The sequence below is a fragment of the Ctenopharyngodon idella genome, chromosome 22 (assembly GCF_019924925.1).
Source record: "Ctenopharyngodon idella isolate HZGC_01 chromosome 22, HZGC01, whole genome shotgun sequence".
Classification (NCBI taxonomy): Eukaryota; Metazoa; Chordata; class Actinopteri; order Cypriniformes; family Xenocyprididae; genus Ctenopharyngodon; species Ctenopharyngodon idella.
Window position 1 is genome coordinate 17,118,869 of NC_067241.1, and position 17,039 is coordinate 17,135,907.

Sequence of the window (17,039 nt, forward strand, 5' to 3'; positions counted from 1 at the left end):
TCCCTTTAAACTGGTGCTGCTGCTGCTGACGTCAGAGAGCTGAAGGAACGGGAGGTTTTGGGTCTCGGTGCGAGTGTTGCTTGGAGACGATCATCAGGCCGAAAGCGTTTCAGCGCGACATCCAAAAAACAAACCCGTTTGTGTGCGTGTCATATTAGCATGTGTGAGTATGATGTAGTGTCTAGGGGTCAGAGGTCAGGCTGCCGTTGGCAGGTGGTTACGCTGAGCTGTGATGTTTGCGTCAGAAAGACGAGCGGAGGATGAGAGAGTCACACTTTCACACACTCTTCTGTGTTTTTGAGTCTTTAAAACTCACTGCATTTAAACACGGCGATAAGGAGGTGTTTTTTTTTTTTCCACACACTTCAGTCAAGTGAATTTAGGGGAAAATGAGCTTAATTGTTACAAAAATATCTTAAAAAAATAAAATAGGCTTGATACAATAATTAAGACTTTTTTATGTTTTTGAAATGCGTCTCTTCTGCTCACCAAGGCTGCATTTATTTGATCGAAAATACTGTTAAAAATTGTGAAATATTTTTACAATTTAAAATAGCTGTTTTCTATGTGAATATATAGTAAAGTGTAATTTATTCCTGTGATCAAAGCTGAATTTTCAGCATCATTACTCCAGTCTTCAGTGTCACATGATCCTTCAGAAATCATTTAATATGATGATTTGATGCTCAATTATTATTGGTGCTCATTATTAATAACGGTTCTTATTATAATTATCAAATTTGAAGACATGTTTTTATTGTCTCAGGTTTCTTTGATGAATATAAAGTTCAAAAGAACATTTATTTAAAATAGAAATCTTTTGTAACATTATAAATGTCAATAAATATTAAAAAAAAAAAAAAATTTAAATATATTTTAAAAATAATTGATAGTAATTATTTTTCAAATAATTGCAGAATAAATCTATTAAAAAAATAATAGTAATATATTTAAAAAAAAAATAATACATTAAAATAATTGATTGTAAGTGATTGTTTTTCAAATAATTGCAGAAAAAAAGTATTATTATTATTTTTTTTAATTAATGGTAATGTATCACAGTTTCCAACTGTTTTCAACACTTATAATAATCATAAATGTTTCTTGAGCAGCAAATCATCATATTAGAATGATTTCTGAAGGATCATGTGACACTGAAGACTGGAGTAATGATGCTGAAAATTCAGCTTTGATTAAATTACACTTTACTATATATTCACATAGAAAACAGAAATTTTAAATTGGAAAAATATTTCACTATTTTTACTGTATTTTTTATCAAATAAACAGCCTTGACGAACACAGAGACCAAATTAATTCCCATCAATTGTCCGTTATTGAATGTAAAGTGTAATTTTGTATTTACATCTGTCTGTCGGGCCGTACGGAGGTTGAAAGGCCCGTGACCTGTGGTCATTGCTACGGAAACTCTCATCTGACGAGGAACTATTGTGTCTGCGCTCTCACAGGAGGAAATAGTTCCTGAGCGCCGCCCGTTTCCAGGGGGAACTTTTATAGGGGGCGGAACCTGAAAGGGTCAGAGGTCGCATCAGTCTGTTACTGTGAAGAATGATGAGCTATAAAGAGGTGGACGATTAAATGTGACACAAAGCACAAAAATGTGAGCGTGTGACGTAACAGACCTCTGGAGTGAAGCGCATCTTGTTAGTTGAACCCTTACAATCATCACCAAGGCTTTCTGAACTTAAGAGTTGGTGTGTATCAGCTGGAGAAATGAGGATCTGCACTCAGTATGGAGGCCGTGATGAGTCGTGACGTCTGTGGAGGGCCGGAGGGGCGGGGCGTCGCTCACAGCAACAGTTAGCCATGCGTGACATCACAGCGATGTTCCTTAAAAGGCCTGTTGCGGCACCTGCTCGGGCAGAGACCCGTCCTGAAGCCGTACAGGACAGAACCGGACGCCACGATAACGTGATCGAAAACACTGGACAGATATTTATTATCTAATACTTTAACAAGGATGGCTTTTTCATCTCCTCTAAACTTTACGTCCTCTCTTCTTCCTGCTCTCCTCATGCTCCTCATCATCATCACCGTAACAGCGCAGGTACAGGGACGGCCATCACCACGCCAATCAGATGCTCAGGTGAGGATTTTACATCTGACTCGACCAATCGCCTGAGTTTAGGGGCGGGACTAGCTTGCTGACTGGCGAATGACAGATCAGTGTTTGGGAAACCTGTTTGATAACAGACATCGCTTGTGTGATTCTGTTCAGGAAATGCTGTACACTGTCTATTACTTTTTAAAAATAGTACGTGAAACAGTAGCAATATTCAACAATAATCATTAGTGCACTAAATTGTTGACCTCTTTTGTTGCATGTTTAATAGAGCGCAACAGTCGGTTCTGAACAGTGTTTTCCCGTGGAATTGGGCTACTTTTACACTGTTGTCACGGGTTGTTTTTCATGTCTGCGGGATGAAGTGACCCCAAATAACATGATATTTAGCCCCTGCAATGCAAATTTTACCAGAGGAACCCCGCCAAAAATGCGGATTTTACCCCCCGGAACACGATTTTTACTGTGGGACCCCCCCGAAACGCGATTGGGCTAGTTTTGAGTAGCAATTGCGGGTTTTGCTGTGAAAACCTGGCAACCCTGGTTCTGAAGTGAAAATCCTGTTCGTTTTCTCTACTTTGGAAATTATTTTTAATGAAACCGTTAAAGTCAGCCCTACTGTGAGCATGGTATTTGATTTAGTTGAAGTCTGATCACATTATTTAACTTATTTTTTAAAATAATTCCTGATGGAAAAACTACATTCATGTTCTCAAACTATTTTGTGTAAAATGTATTGTTTCTATAATCAGCATCTTTAAGTCAATAGTTTTATATTCGATTATATAATTGTAATTGCATCATAAAGTCATGAACAAACGTTCTGCTTAAATAATGTTCTCAAAACATTACCACAAAAATGATTTATACATTGTTCATGGAGCGTTTTTTCCTGAAACGTTTTGCTTTGTTTTGCAGTGTTTCTGCTAGTTTCAAAATGTTAATTCAAAAGTAACGTTCCCATAAATTTGTAGATTAAAATGAGATTAATGTTCCCTAAACGTTTTTAAAACGTTAAAAACATTTTGAACGATGAAAGAACATTAAAAAAATAACATTTTCATAGCTTAATGGGAACGCTAACGCAGGATGTTTTTATAAAACATTTTCGTTAGCAAGGCTAAAGCCGTTACGTTTTTTTTTTTTTTTGTCTGATTTTCAAATCAAAGTTAAATGTTGTGATTCTCCTCGTACCTGGTTCGCTTGGTTCGTGGGTTATGTAAGGGATAATCCACGTGGATTATCTCGTTTATACCTTGGTCATTTGGCAGCATTGACAATTTAAAACGGTTATTGATGTTTGCAGCGTAATATTTGACCGGAAGGATAAAAATGACGGTTATTTTCGTTAGTTACGGCTCGTTAGATCTAGCATTCTTCCCGCTTTAATCAGACACAGAGTAGTGCGGTAAGATTACATTTACTTTAATGAATAAATGATATAATTTATTTGAATTCATTATCGAGAGAGAGAGAGAGCGCGTGTGCGAATTACCTGTCAGTTCAGCATTAAACAGTATTGCACACCTTCCAGCCAATCAGAATCGAGTATTCAGACAGACCATGGAAACTCTTTAAGGAAGTCCTTATGGCAAAATTGATGGAAAAGATATGGAAGCAACGCCGCTCAAAAAAGTGGGCCAAACCTGTTGCACTCTATTTGAGAGATTTGCGTCTGGTTGTCATCAGAAATATAAAAGATTATTTATTTTAATCTTTTTTTTTTTTTTTTTTTTGTAAAAATGGAGGGTCAAGCCGAGCGCATTGCATTGTGGAGTCGCACACTAGCATAACAATCTTTATATAAATAAAAATATATATGACATAAGTAGCACAAGAAGTATTGCTGTAAGTGTTTATATTCTGACTGTTTTAGACCGGTCGGGTGCCACCGCTGCGGAGCAGCACAGTACCTGCGTGACTCGTCATAGACATAAACAGAGAGAAGTAGTTCCGGCTACAATATTCTTCCACACGTGCAGTTTTGTTTATTAACCGCAAGAGCGCCAAAAGTAACGGACTGCAGCTTTAAATTGTTTTTAGATGATTTAAAATGCAAAATTACCAGTTTCTTTTTCACATTAATACATCCAGGGTTATTATATTTAACTAACGCCGCATTTACACAACATAAAAACTGAAAACTTTTTATGCGTTTTGGCCGTTCATTTACACGACAACAGCGTTTTGTGAGCCTGAAAATGCAAACTTTTCAAAACGGGTTTCAAAGTGCTTGTTTTTGAAAATTATTCCGTTATCATCTCTGTGTAAACTAAAAAAAATGCAAATTTGTGAAAACGGTGACACATGTATTACGTGTTTAGTCAGGCGCGTAGTGTTTCTTTAAAAAGTGACATCGCCATCTACTGGCCTGGCAGCCGAATACAGCGCTTTTAGTTATTTTCGCAGATCCGTGTGAAACGGGATAGTTTTGACAACGTTGTCGTCTGTACATGAAAAGTGCAAAGGAAAAACTTTTCCATTTTTAGTACATCGTTGCTGTGTATACGTACTCTAAATGTATTGCACGCTGTAGTATTTGAGTCAGTTATTCCAGCATACAGAAAGCTGACATACTATAAACATTATAAACTGTGTGCAGGTTCTGCAGAATTTGTTTGGGCTGAAGATCGGCACTCTTCTATTGGCTCACCCAGAGGTCATCGAGGGATCAGCAGACGCCGCCCCTCCCCTCTCACACGGGCTGCAGTCGCCCCGCCCACCGTCACGCGTGTTCCTGGACTTCCTGAGCCGTCACAGGAAGCTGCAGGGGCGGAGCAGGAAGGGCGTGGCGCGGGGGTGTTTCGGGATGAAGGTGGACCGGATTGGGGTCATCAGCGGTCTGGGATGCTGACGCACGCAGGTAAACTTAAAATAATTAAAGGAACACTCCACTTTTTTTGAAAATAGGCTCATTTTCCAACTCCCCTAGAGCTAAACAGTTGAGTTTTACCGTTTTCGAATCCATTCAGCCGATCTCCGGGTCTGGCGGTACCACTTTTAGCATAGCTTAGCATAGTTCATTGAATCTGATTAGACCGTTAGCATCTCGCTCAAAAATGACCAAAGAGTCTCGATATTTTTCCTATTTAAAACTTGACTCTTCTGTAGTTACATTGTGTACTAAGACCGACGGAAAATACGCAGCGCCTCTCACAAATGTCTCCATGGTTGCAAGGCACGCTCCCTGTGCAAACAGGGGGTCACAGGCGCTGCGTAATATCATTGCGTCTGCTGCAGCCATGGTACGACAGCAAATTTCCTTGATTATTACGCCGGAATGAGAGTATAGTTCCTAGATGCTAACGGTCTAATCAGATTCAATGAACTATGCTAAGCTATACTAAAAGTGGTACCGCCAGACCTGGAGATCGGCTGAATGGATTCGAAAATGGTAAAACTCAACTGTTTAACTCTAGGGGAGTTGGAAAATGAGCCTATTTTCAAAAAAAGTGGAGTGTTCCTTTAATAGATGTTTGATCTCTAAAAACACAAAGTATATTTGTAATATGTAAATTTCATTTTAAGCGATCTTAACAATCATATGACACAAGATTATCATTTGTATGTATGTCATTGCTTTGACTCATTTTCTGCATGTGTGTTTGTGTGCAGGTGAGCGTGAGGATCACGTGTTCGTCATACAGACCTTCACCTGCAAACATTACAGAATCCTTCTGTTCTGATGTTTTAGCATCTGCTGGATTATTTTCAGTCCAAACGGCTGTAATGTGATCATCTGCAACAACAAAACTCACAGTTTTGGCCTTTTACACAGAACGAAGAACTTGAAATATTTGTCGTTTAAGATCCTGAGGTTTTCTCAGTTGTATATGTGTGTGTGTGTGTGTGACCCCTGGCTGATTGTCCAGTCAGTTTTGTTTACCTTGTTTACCATGTTTGACGTGACAGAGCTTCTGTTCAGACATTTTGTGAGTGGGAACTTGTTCTCAGTATTTAACACAAGTTTAAACTTGTTTGTGTGATGTCCATAAATGTTATTTAACATCTAAATTAAAGGTGTTGTTGATTTTGAACCTGACTTAAAGCATGTGTCACTCAACGATGAAACTGCACAGATTCCCAACAGAAAATGATCACATTTACAGAATTTTTATGCAAGAGCAAGAAAGAGAGCCCTGTAGGAGCTTTGCAAAGACTTGAGGAACTGGTAAATCAAAAATATCCTTTCTAAGTATCAGCTCTGCAAGGGCAGCTAAATATTGAATTGTGGTTTTAACATTGTATAGAGGCAGAAAGAGCCAAAGCATTTTCCGCGTGTCTAGACCTATTCTTTGTATTTTGATTCAAAGTATGAAAACAAGCTCATGCAACATTTGACGTCAGACAGGATATCAACGTTGGCAGAAAGAATATGAAAGGAAATGGCACCACAGAAAAAGAAAGGTGTTAAAATGATACCTTTAAGGCTACAACAGCTTGTCGCTGGGTGTGTACCCTTAAAAGGACATCTTTTTTACTCCTAAAATAGGCATACATATTAGTAATATGTACATTTTAGGAGTAAAAAAGGTGCAAAGATGTCCTTTTAAGGGTGCTGAAAGAACATACAATGGATTGATACAATAATAATATGTTTGAAAGGATTAAATAATAATTAAATAAATAAACCATAAAAGAATAATCAAAATATTCATAAGCATAATATTTTTTTAATATATATACACCAATAATAACTGTCAAAGTGCGGTGTCTGTGAATATATATGAAAGTATAAATTTTACTTTAACACTTTATTTTATATACACAAACACGCATATTTTTCTATTTATTTATTTATTGATATGTACTACTAACATTACTTAGATAAATAACATCCAGTTACAAATACGAGGCTGTAGCTACATTGAAACAATCAAAATAAATAAATAAATGTAAAACAGGACAGGGGGAAAACAATACAGCGTTTCAAAGTTTTAGTTTTCAAATATATTTTTATAGGATATCTTTCAAATAAAATCGTATAAAAGTCAGTGAGGAAAAACGGTCTAGTTGTGTGACGTAAGAAGGAGGCGGGTCCTGAGCTGGGTCACGTGATACCGCTGCTTTGCAGCTCGAGCGTCTAGAACGGAACCGAATCACCGGGCAAACTCGCTCCGTTTACCGGCCCAGCGCGATTTTTCGCCTCCCCTGACGCGTTCCAGCAGCGGCAGCATCATGTCGGCGGTGCAGCGGATGAAAGTAGCAAACGAGAAACACAGCAAGACGATTACACAGAGAGGACACGTGCAGAAAACCACGGTACGCGCGCTCCCGCGACACACATAAATACACAATATATGAATATACACACTACGCATATTTACGGTCACGATATCAACACAAATAAACGAACACATCACACGCTCACATAAAATACACAATCACCACTAACAAAAAATACCATGTCTTTTGCTATTAGTAGCATATTTTCTGAAATATATCAGAATTATGGAGTTAGGTTTGTGTCAAAAACAGTGTCGACTGCTTCGTGCAATACATTTGCATATGTATACTGTTACTACTGTTTTTGTTTGTGTCGTCCTCAGTTTTATGCTTTATACATTGTTATTGTTTTTAGTGAACGTTGTTTTATTTTTTTTTTTAATAATGAGTTTTCTAAAACAGTCAGATACATTTGTCTTTATGTTGTACTGTATAAACACAAACATAGTTCTTAGGTGTCATCTACGTGCTTTGATATTCAGAGTTTTAGAATGATGGTGAGCAATCTGAACATTCTGTTTGTTTACCGGGATATAGATATGTAAACAGATCTGTAAAATTTGTTGCAGAAATAACAGGTAGTGCTGTGTGAATAATCAAATTTTAGTTTCAACTTAGATTGTGGCTTCCAGCAATGGCAGTGTTTTATTTTTACCAACATTTGATTATTCAATTTCTGTAGTAGGCTATTAGCTGAATACAGTGGTGTCAGAATTACATTAAAAGCGATTTCATTTGCATCTTTTTTTTTTTTTTCTATTGTATTTGTCCTATTGTTTATATTGTATTACCAATTTAACTTTCTCCCCCCAATAAAATAATCAGACTTTTTTGCTTGCATTAATTAGCCTGGTATATAGCTGTGGAATATAATAATTTTACTATGCGTCGCGATGCTGATGTAAATGATTCTGCATCGATGCATAAAAACAAAAGAATACGTTCTTTAAAAAATGTGATTAAATATGCCTATCATAAATATTAATGTACTGTTTTATTGTAAATAATGTACTGTTATTATAGGCTATTTTAATAAAAGTTGTATGTCCTTCGTATGCATAATGTAAAACAATTTATTTATAATTAAAACAGTAATGACTATGCAGTGACTATTTTTTACTTTTGATTATTTAATTTCTGTCTTCTTTCTTACTTGAATGCTTCTGTTAAATAGATGTCATATGAAAAAAATATAAAGCACTATTAATTTAACTTGTATTTGTACTTAACTTCTTGTATTTGTTCTACTGTTTGTTATTTGCATATTCTTATTTTTAATAACAAAGATAAAATAATAAGAATTATATTGTGATTATTTATATAATAATTTATTTTTATGGATGCACCGATGTATAAGCCAATAATCGGTATCGGCCAATAAAAGCAGTTATTTACCATCAGCCATCGGTTTGTGCTTTGTTACTTCTGATAAGAAACAAAGACTCTGCTTTCAAATTTCTGTCAGTTTAATCACAACAATAAATAGCTCTTTAAGTGATGTGACAAATCGCTGTAGCTCCTCAGTTCAAGTGGCTTTTTCTTCCACTTTAATACAAGTTACAGCACAAAAAGACATGCATGAACATCAGAAGGTATTTTGAAAGAAACAACTTAGCGAAATGTATCATGATGTCAATTTACATAAATTCCCATAATTGATCATTGTTTACATTAACAATCAATTAATCGATTAATCGTTAACCTTAACCTCTTAAATTTGAAGTGGGGGCACTACTAAGTTATCATGTTATTTAACCACTTGCTTAACCAGCACAAAATATGTGTCATTTTAAAGCTTAGAAGCTTGGCTAGAATATTGGTTTGTAACTTTGCGAAACATAAGTAAATCATAGTAGATAGCATATCTTTCGAGCAAGTGGACTCGAACGAGTTCAAACACAACATAAGGCAATGTGTAGGTCATGGAGTGACATTGACATGCTGCTTGGCTAAAGCTGTAGGACTTCTGGGATTCGATCGTGTTTAGGAGATGTGATGAATCTGCAGTAAGTGAATGTGTGTTTGTCCTGCAGCGTGTGGTGAGTGAGGAGAAGTCTCCGGTGGGTCCGTGGCTCCTCGCGCTCTTCGTGTTCGTCGTCTGTGGCTCAGGTGAGATGAAAAACAGCTCAATGTTTATTACATCAATTACATAATGTGCCAAGTCATAATCACGCTGAATCACATATATCAGTATTTGTTGAGAATCTATCTATGGTTCGTTTGTCCAATCTATCATTCTATCTGTGTATCATTTTATTGTTCTATCGATCGTTGTATCTGTCACATCTATCGTTGTATCTATCATTGTGTCTATCGTCGTATCTATCGTTGTGTCTATCACTTCTATCATTGTATCTATCGTTGTCTATCACATCCATCGTTGTATCTATCACATCTATTGTTGTATCTATTGTTACATCTATTGTTACATCTATTGTTGTCTATCATTGTGTCTTTCATTGTCTATCACTTCTATCGTTGTATCTGTCGTATTTATCATTGTATCCATCATTGTATCTATCACTTCTATCATTGTATCTATCACATCTATCGTTGTATCTATTCTATTGTTGTATCTATTGTTGTATCCATCATTGTATCCATCGTTGTATCTATCACTTTTATCGTTTCCATCACATCCATTGTTCTATCTATTGTTTTATCTATCACATCTATCGTTGTCTATCATTGTGTCTTTTGTTGTCTATCACATCTATCGCTGTGTCTGTTGTTGTCTATGACTTCTATCGTTGTCTATCTATCTATCGTTCTATCATTCTATCAAACTATGTATCTATGAATGAATCTATCCATCTATCTATCACTCTAACTATATATCAGATGTCATTCTGTTGTTGTTTTCTCAGCACCTTGTATAGCGTTTGTGTGTTACTTCTTTTCTTCAACTTATTTTTTAATCTTTTCTTTTTAGAAACAGGCTTGAACATAAGTTACTCATGAGTTACAGGCCAACATACTTCTATAAACGAGCTATCAAGAGACATCAAAAACCATGCAAACACAGTAAAATCCCCAGAGTTAAATCAGCTCTACTCAGAGTACATATGGTCCCTCTCTAAATAGTGTTAAAGAAACACTGAAGCAGAGTTAAAGTTAATGAGATAATTAAGCAATTAATAAGGCTGTGACTGAAGTCAGTTGTAATTCTTGTGTTTCTCTTTTCTTCAGAGATTCTTGTTAACAGCAGGTGTTCATCACTAATGCGCTATCATTAATTAATTGCTTAATTATCTCATTAACTAACTCTGTTTCAGTGTTGTTTTAACACTATTTAGAGAGGGACCATATGTACTCTGAGTAGAGTTTATTTAACTCTGGGGATTTTACTGTGAACATATAACAAACAATATGCACATTAAATATATATATAAAAAAGTAATTTAATAATAATAATAATAATAATAATAATAAAAGAACACACATTAAGAATACTTAATAAAATTATGATAAAATAATATTAATACTTGAATCTAACCAAGTGTTTAGAAGCTTTAATTGCTCCAATGGTCCTTGTTCGATTTACAGATCATTTGTGCTGAACGACAGAACACAGAATCAGCTGTTGTAGGAAACATTATATTGGTTTGTTGTTTTCTCACCAACTTTGAATATGATCCGTTTATCTCAGATCTCGCTGATGTTTCAGTCCAAACTTTCCACCGGCATGAATAATATCATGGTATTTATTTACATAGAGTCTGATCTGTGTGATTATTCAGGATATTTACATGTTGTACATAATGAGACTGTTGTTTCACAGATCTTGGATGTAAATCCTATGGCTTTCAACAGCTAAAAATAATTTTACTATTAAGATTTAATCGTTAGTGTCCTTATATCCTACATACAATTCATTGTCGTTATACTCCAGTATGTTTGTGCATTAATAAACAATCTAGTATGGAAGAGTCACTAAAACAGACACTGTTTGAATTGAGTCAAAATATGCATTATATAATTTCAGTTGTTGTTTTTTTTTTTTTTCCTTTTTAATCCTGCAACTAATAAAATATGGTCTTTTGGGTCACATGTTTTGCAGTTTGCATTGCTCTTGTGAGCTTTAATATCCATCTCTCTTTCACTTTCAGCCATCTTCCAGATCATCCAGAGCATTAGACAGGGAATGTAAGTGCCGTCGGTCTGTGAACATCTGAAGCCGCTCGCACTGATCTTCCATGGAGTTGTTTTCTTCTTCGGTTAATCTGTTAGTTGTTTACAGCTGATCTCAGTTATGTATGTGTGTGTTTGTTGTGAGAATTTTTTGTGTTCAACGGTTGGACCGTCTCAAGCATGTCAGGGTTGAATGTTTTGGAAAGTTTTACATTGCGTGTGATTGGCTGCTCCTCATGATGCTCTGATTTTTAGTTTCATTGTTCATTTTCCACTGGTTTCTCATTTTCAAGTAAACAATCGCTATGTTTCCATCCAAAGTTGCGAATTTAGCTTGTGCGCAAAATTTGAATATCGCATAAAACATTTGCGAATAAAGCAGCGTTTCTTTCCCATGTGTTCAAGAGAACGAAATCACTTCCTGTGAAACTTGGCGCAAAAATATCAGTAATAAAAATGGAAGTTGCTGCAATCAGGCTCATTTTTCCTTTATTTTAAATGCGATATCCCAAAATGTGTGATGGAAACAACTATTTATGAGATTTTGTATGAATGTCTATTAGTAAATTCAGACATCAGTACTAGCCATATGAATCTGTACCTCCGTTTCTCTTCCTCCCTCTGACAGGAAACTGATGCTGTGTAATAATGATTTTGTACAAATAAAAGATATTTTCTCTATTGGCACTGTGTTTTACTACTTTTTTTTTTTTTTAATACGTGGTTTTCTTTGAACTATATTTCTAAAAGTATGTGTTTCTGACTAAAGCCCAAAGTATACTTCACTTTTTACGCGTACGCAAGGGTCAGCGTACAGTGCGCGTGACGCGAATTTCGCGAAAGAAGTATACTTCTATTGCAGCCATTTCTGAGGTAAAATCTTTAGTGAACAGGAAATTAAAATTGATCTATTTTTCTTATTGATTATGTTCATTAAAAAAAAATGTTCTGACCTCGTAACTGTCATTAAATAGATAAATAAATGTTTATCTGTCCGTCCATCGCTCGCTCACTCGCTCTCTATGCGCGCACTCAGGTCCAGCGGGCGCACGCCTAGGTGACGTCAGTGGTGTGAAGAAGATGGCGGCGCTCGTGAAGGCGGAAGGTAAGTGGCGGAATCCGTTGCTTTTACTGCTACCCGTTACTGTCAGCGCGCGAACAGCCGTTTATCAGAACCCGTCCACACGGTTCGGTTCGGTCCCGGTGCGTGTGTGTGTTTCTGTTACTCCTGAATTAGTGTATTATGTGTGTGTTTTTATCCCGTTTATCAGTGTGTATGTGTGTGTATGTCAGTCCGGGGCCTTGGGGTTTGTCATATTTATTTATGTTTATGAATAAAATAATTAAACTCATTCAGATAGTTTTGTTCTGTCCGGTCTGTGTTGTCAGGTCTGTCTGTGTATGTGTAGTGTGTGTGATTGTGTTATTATGGGCGTGTGTGTGCAGGAAACGCTGCGTTTATGGCTCTCACAAAAAGTACCATGGTATTACCATGTTTTTGTACACGGTCATGGTTTTTCGTTATGAATACCATGGTAAATATGGTAATCGTTCAGTAGTATGGTCTGATACCATAGTACTGCCACTGTAAGTGTGTGAATCAGACACAGTATCATGTAAACACATTAACAGAACACTGGCCAATTAAAAATATTGATCATTAACACATGCTGCTTGAAAGATCATTAATGTAGACGGCAATATTTTGAAATGTCATGAAACATTAAAATATACTATTAGCTATATGTATTCAGATTTATTAATTGGCCTATATATATATGTATGTGTGTGTGTGTATAAGTGTGTGAAACATAACAGCATTAACATTATATTGTAAGGAACTTTGTGTGAAAATTGTTTGTCATAAATGTTAGATCATGCCTGATGACAAAAGTATTTACATTTGACTTTTTCATGTGTGAATCAATTGGAGGCGGGGCTATGCTGAATCTAGAGTGCTGATTGGAGGAAAATATTGATGTTTACTGATCTTTGTGATCAAGTTTGTGAAACTGATATACCAACGCTATCTCACGACCAATTTGTACGTATTTTATGAGGTGGCTAATTTGTTCGAATTCATTCGATTTGTCTAAACCCCAGTGACGGGTAGGTTTAGGGGAGGGGTTAGAGGTACGTCATTCGTACAATTTAAATACGTACGATTTAGCAAAAAATGCACAAAGGTCGTACGAATTCGTACAAATTAGCCACCTCGTAAAAATATGTACGAATTGCCGTGAGATGGCATTGGATATTCCGGCTTATAAAATCTGAATGAGCCACATTCATTGAAAACAAAAACAAAAAAGCCTGCGTTGGAACATTGATTTTTGTATTAAAGGGTTATTACACCCAAAAATGAATCCCATGATTTACTGAATGAGCCACATAAGTTGATAGTTTTCATTTTTTCCATATTGTTTTATAATTAAGATTAAAATATTACAATTTCAGCATTCCGCATTTTTTCTTTAGGAATCCTGCTCTTTTTATCCAATGAAATCCATGACTTTTCAAGTTGTTCCTGATTTTTATTCGCAGTTTCTACCTGATATATATAGCAACGTTTTAGGCCTAGAGTTTGGAATAACTAGTAACAGTGTATTATTCATTATAAGCTTATTTTAATGCTTGTTTTGCCTTATTTTAAATCATTTTAAGTCATCTTGCAGTCTAAGTAGATCATAGAGAATCTACATAAGCTTACGATTCTTTTTAGGAAAAGCAGCAACGCTGACCAATGACAGACACTGAAAGCATTTAAGGAACGTCTTTGAAAACATTACTTCATTTTATTGGGTGACACCTGTGCCACAGATATTACACACTTCTTGTTTTTTGTGGTTGTGGCACATAAAAAACATAAAATATTTTTTTGCTTTATTAAGACCTTAATCATTAATTTGTCTGTTGTGTGAATGTTTGTCGATTCACTCCGGCTTCATTGACCAGTGAGAACCAGAACTGATGTTTGACTAAGAATATACATGTTTTATTTACAATATACATATGATTTAATCATTGCTCATGGTTTATTCTCTGATAGGCTAAAGTTGAATGTTTTATATTGAAATTTGAACAGTAATGTGAATATTTTCTAACACAACCCGATCCTGAGCCAAATGTTTTTTTTTGTATATTTGGCTATAACTTCTAAATGTTATGTTTTATTTATCTAATCAGATCATTTTTTGTCATCAAATGAGAACATTCAGATATCAGGACACGTTATACAAGAGAATATTTCTGTGTCTGTGTGATCGACCGTATGCTGGTTTGAAACGAGCCGCACAGACGCTTCAGTGTGTTTGGATCAGAACCGCTCGCATCTCAAACCATTAAACCAGCAGCAGCGCAACTGAATTCACAGGGAGGAAATACATCAATATTATATAAAAGATGTGTGTGTGTGTGTGTGTGTGTGTGTGTGTGTAAAAACTGTGAGAATATATTTGATCACCTACTGCTGTGGTTACTAGGCAACAAAGACGAAAGATCCGGAGAGAGAGAGACAGACTTTCTATATAAATTCATCAACATTCTTGTTTTGTTATTTATTTTAATCCTAATTTTATCTGGTGGCTTTTATTTTATTTTTTATATTTCTTTTTATATAGTTTATGATATGTGTAGTCTGTTTTGGTAGTACAAGTCTTGTATTTGCTTGGCAATATTGTAAATGCTGACAATCATGGCAATAAAACTGTGATTATAGATCGATATACAGACTGACGGATAGATGAATAGATAGACAGATAGAAAGACAGACGGATAGACGAATAGATAGACAGACGGAATGACAAACAGACATAGACAGACAGACGAATAGATAGACAGATGGACAGACAGACAGACGGATAGATAGATAGATAGATGGATAGATAGACAGACAGACAGACAGACAGACGGATAGATAGACAGATGGATGGACGTATAGACAGATAGATAGACAGACAGACAGACAGACGAATGGATAGACGGATAGATAGACAGACAGACAGACGGATAGATAGATGGATAGATAGACAGACAGACAGACAGACAGACAGACGGATAGATAGACAGACAGACAGACAGACGGATAGACAGACAGACTGATAGACACAGACAGACAGACAGACGGATTGATAGACAGACGGATTGACAGATAGATAGACGGACGGATAGACAGACAGATGGATAGACAGACAGACTGATAGACACAGACAGACAGACAGACGGATAGACAGACAGACAGACGGATAGATAGACAGACAGACTAATAGACATAGACAGACGGATAGACAGACAGACAGACGGAGATAGACAGAAGACGGATAGACAGACAGACAGACAGACGGATAGACAGACAGACAGACGGATAGATAGACAGACAGATGGATAGATAGACAGACAGACGGATAGACAGACAGACAGACTGATAGACATAGACAGACAGACAGACAGACGGATAGACATAGACAGACAGACAGACGGATAGACAGACAGACAGACGGATAGATAGACAGACAGATGGATAGATAGACAGACAGACGGATAGACAGACAGACTGATAGACACAGACAGACAGACAGACGGATAGACAGACAGACAGACGGATAGATAGACAGACAGACTAATAGACATAGACAGACGGATAGACAGACAGACAGACGGATAGATAGACAGACAGATGGATAGACAGACAGATAGACAGACAGATGGATAGATAGACAGACAGACGGATAGACAGACAGACAGACGGATAGATAGACAGACAGACAGACAGACGGATAGACAGACAGACAGACGGATAGATAGACAGACAGATGGATAGATAGACAGACAGACGGATAGACGGATAGATAGACAGACAGATAGACATAGACAGACAGACAGACAGACAGACAGACGGATAGACGGATAGATAGACAGACAGATGGATAGATAGATAGATAGATATATAGATAGATAGATAGATAGATAGACAGATTTGATTCTATGTTTGTAATCATGTAAGTTTCCTTCTATAAAAGCATTAATGAAGTATGTAAATTGTTACATTAGTGTGTTTTCTCACTACCTGCACACATACAAACTCAAATCAAGTACATGCGTTTAGTGAGTCGTGTGAGTATGAAGATTGTAATACAGCCTCTTATGTGCATGTTTTCTGTCTGTGTGTGTCAGTGTTGCAGTTTAGTCCTCCCTGGATCGTGTGACTGCCCTCTGCAGGCTGGAGGAGTTAGTGAACGTCACCATGAACAACAAGGACACCACGACAGAGTCTGGTCCGTCTCTCACATACACTTCATAAATATTTCTACATGTCCATTAGAGCTGATGCATTCTTAACAGTCACTTGTGGCCACCTACTGGTGTAATGATGTAATTGACACAATCTTTATTTGAAGTGTCAAGTCACTTTCAAAAGCTGATTTACTCTATTTTGATCACTTCCATAAACATCAGTGTTTATATCTGAACTATAAATGTTTATCCCCGCACTACTGTGATAATCTGAATTACCGTAACACAGAAATATTGATACTGTGAAGCTGTTTCCTGACAATGTCTCTGTGATCGTATTTGTCAAAGGTTTAACAGACATATGATT

General features: G+C 36.5%; 2 protein-coding genes across 4 annotated transcripts in view; both read left to right on the forward strand.

Annotated features, from left to right (window-relative positions):
• The first annotated feature begins 7,086 nt into the window (after window positions 1-7,086).
• zgc:85858 (uncharacterized protein LOC405879 homolog) lies at window positions 7,087-12,121 on the forward strand. Its single transcript, XM_051879610.1, has 3 exons — window positions 7,087-7,345; window positions 9,343-9,418; window positions 11,419-12,121. The coding sequence occupies exons 1-3, from the start codon at window positions 7,262-7,264 to the stop codon at window positions 11,457-11,459; spliced, it is 201 nt and encodes a 66-aa protein (XP_051735570.1). The 5' UTR covers window positions 7,087-7,261; the 3' UTR covers window positions 11,460-12,121.
• Window positions 12,122-12,443: 322 nt separating this feature from the next.
• Window positions 12,444-17,039, forward strand: part of camta2 (calmodulin binding transcription activator 2) — a 29,632-nt gene continuing 25,036 nt past the window's right edge. For all 3 annotated transcript variants that reach the window (XM_051879607.1, XM_051879608.1, XM_051879609.1), the window contains exons 1-2: window positions 12,444-12,545; window positions 16,613-16,713. In XM_051879607.1, the coding sequence (XP_051735567.1) occupies window positions 16,683-16,713 (31 nt within the window). In that variant the 5' untranslated portion in view covers window positions 12,444-12,545; window positions 16,613-16,682. The remainder of the gene's footprint in view (window positions 12,546-16,612; window positions 16,714-17,039) is intronic.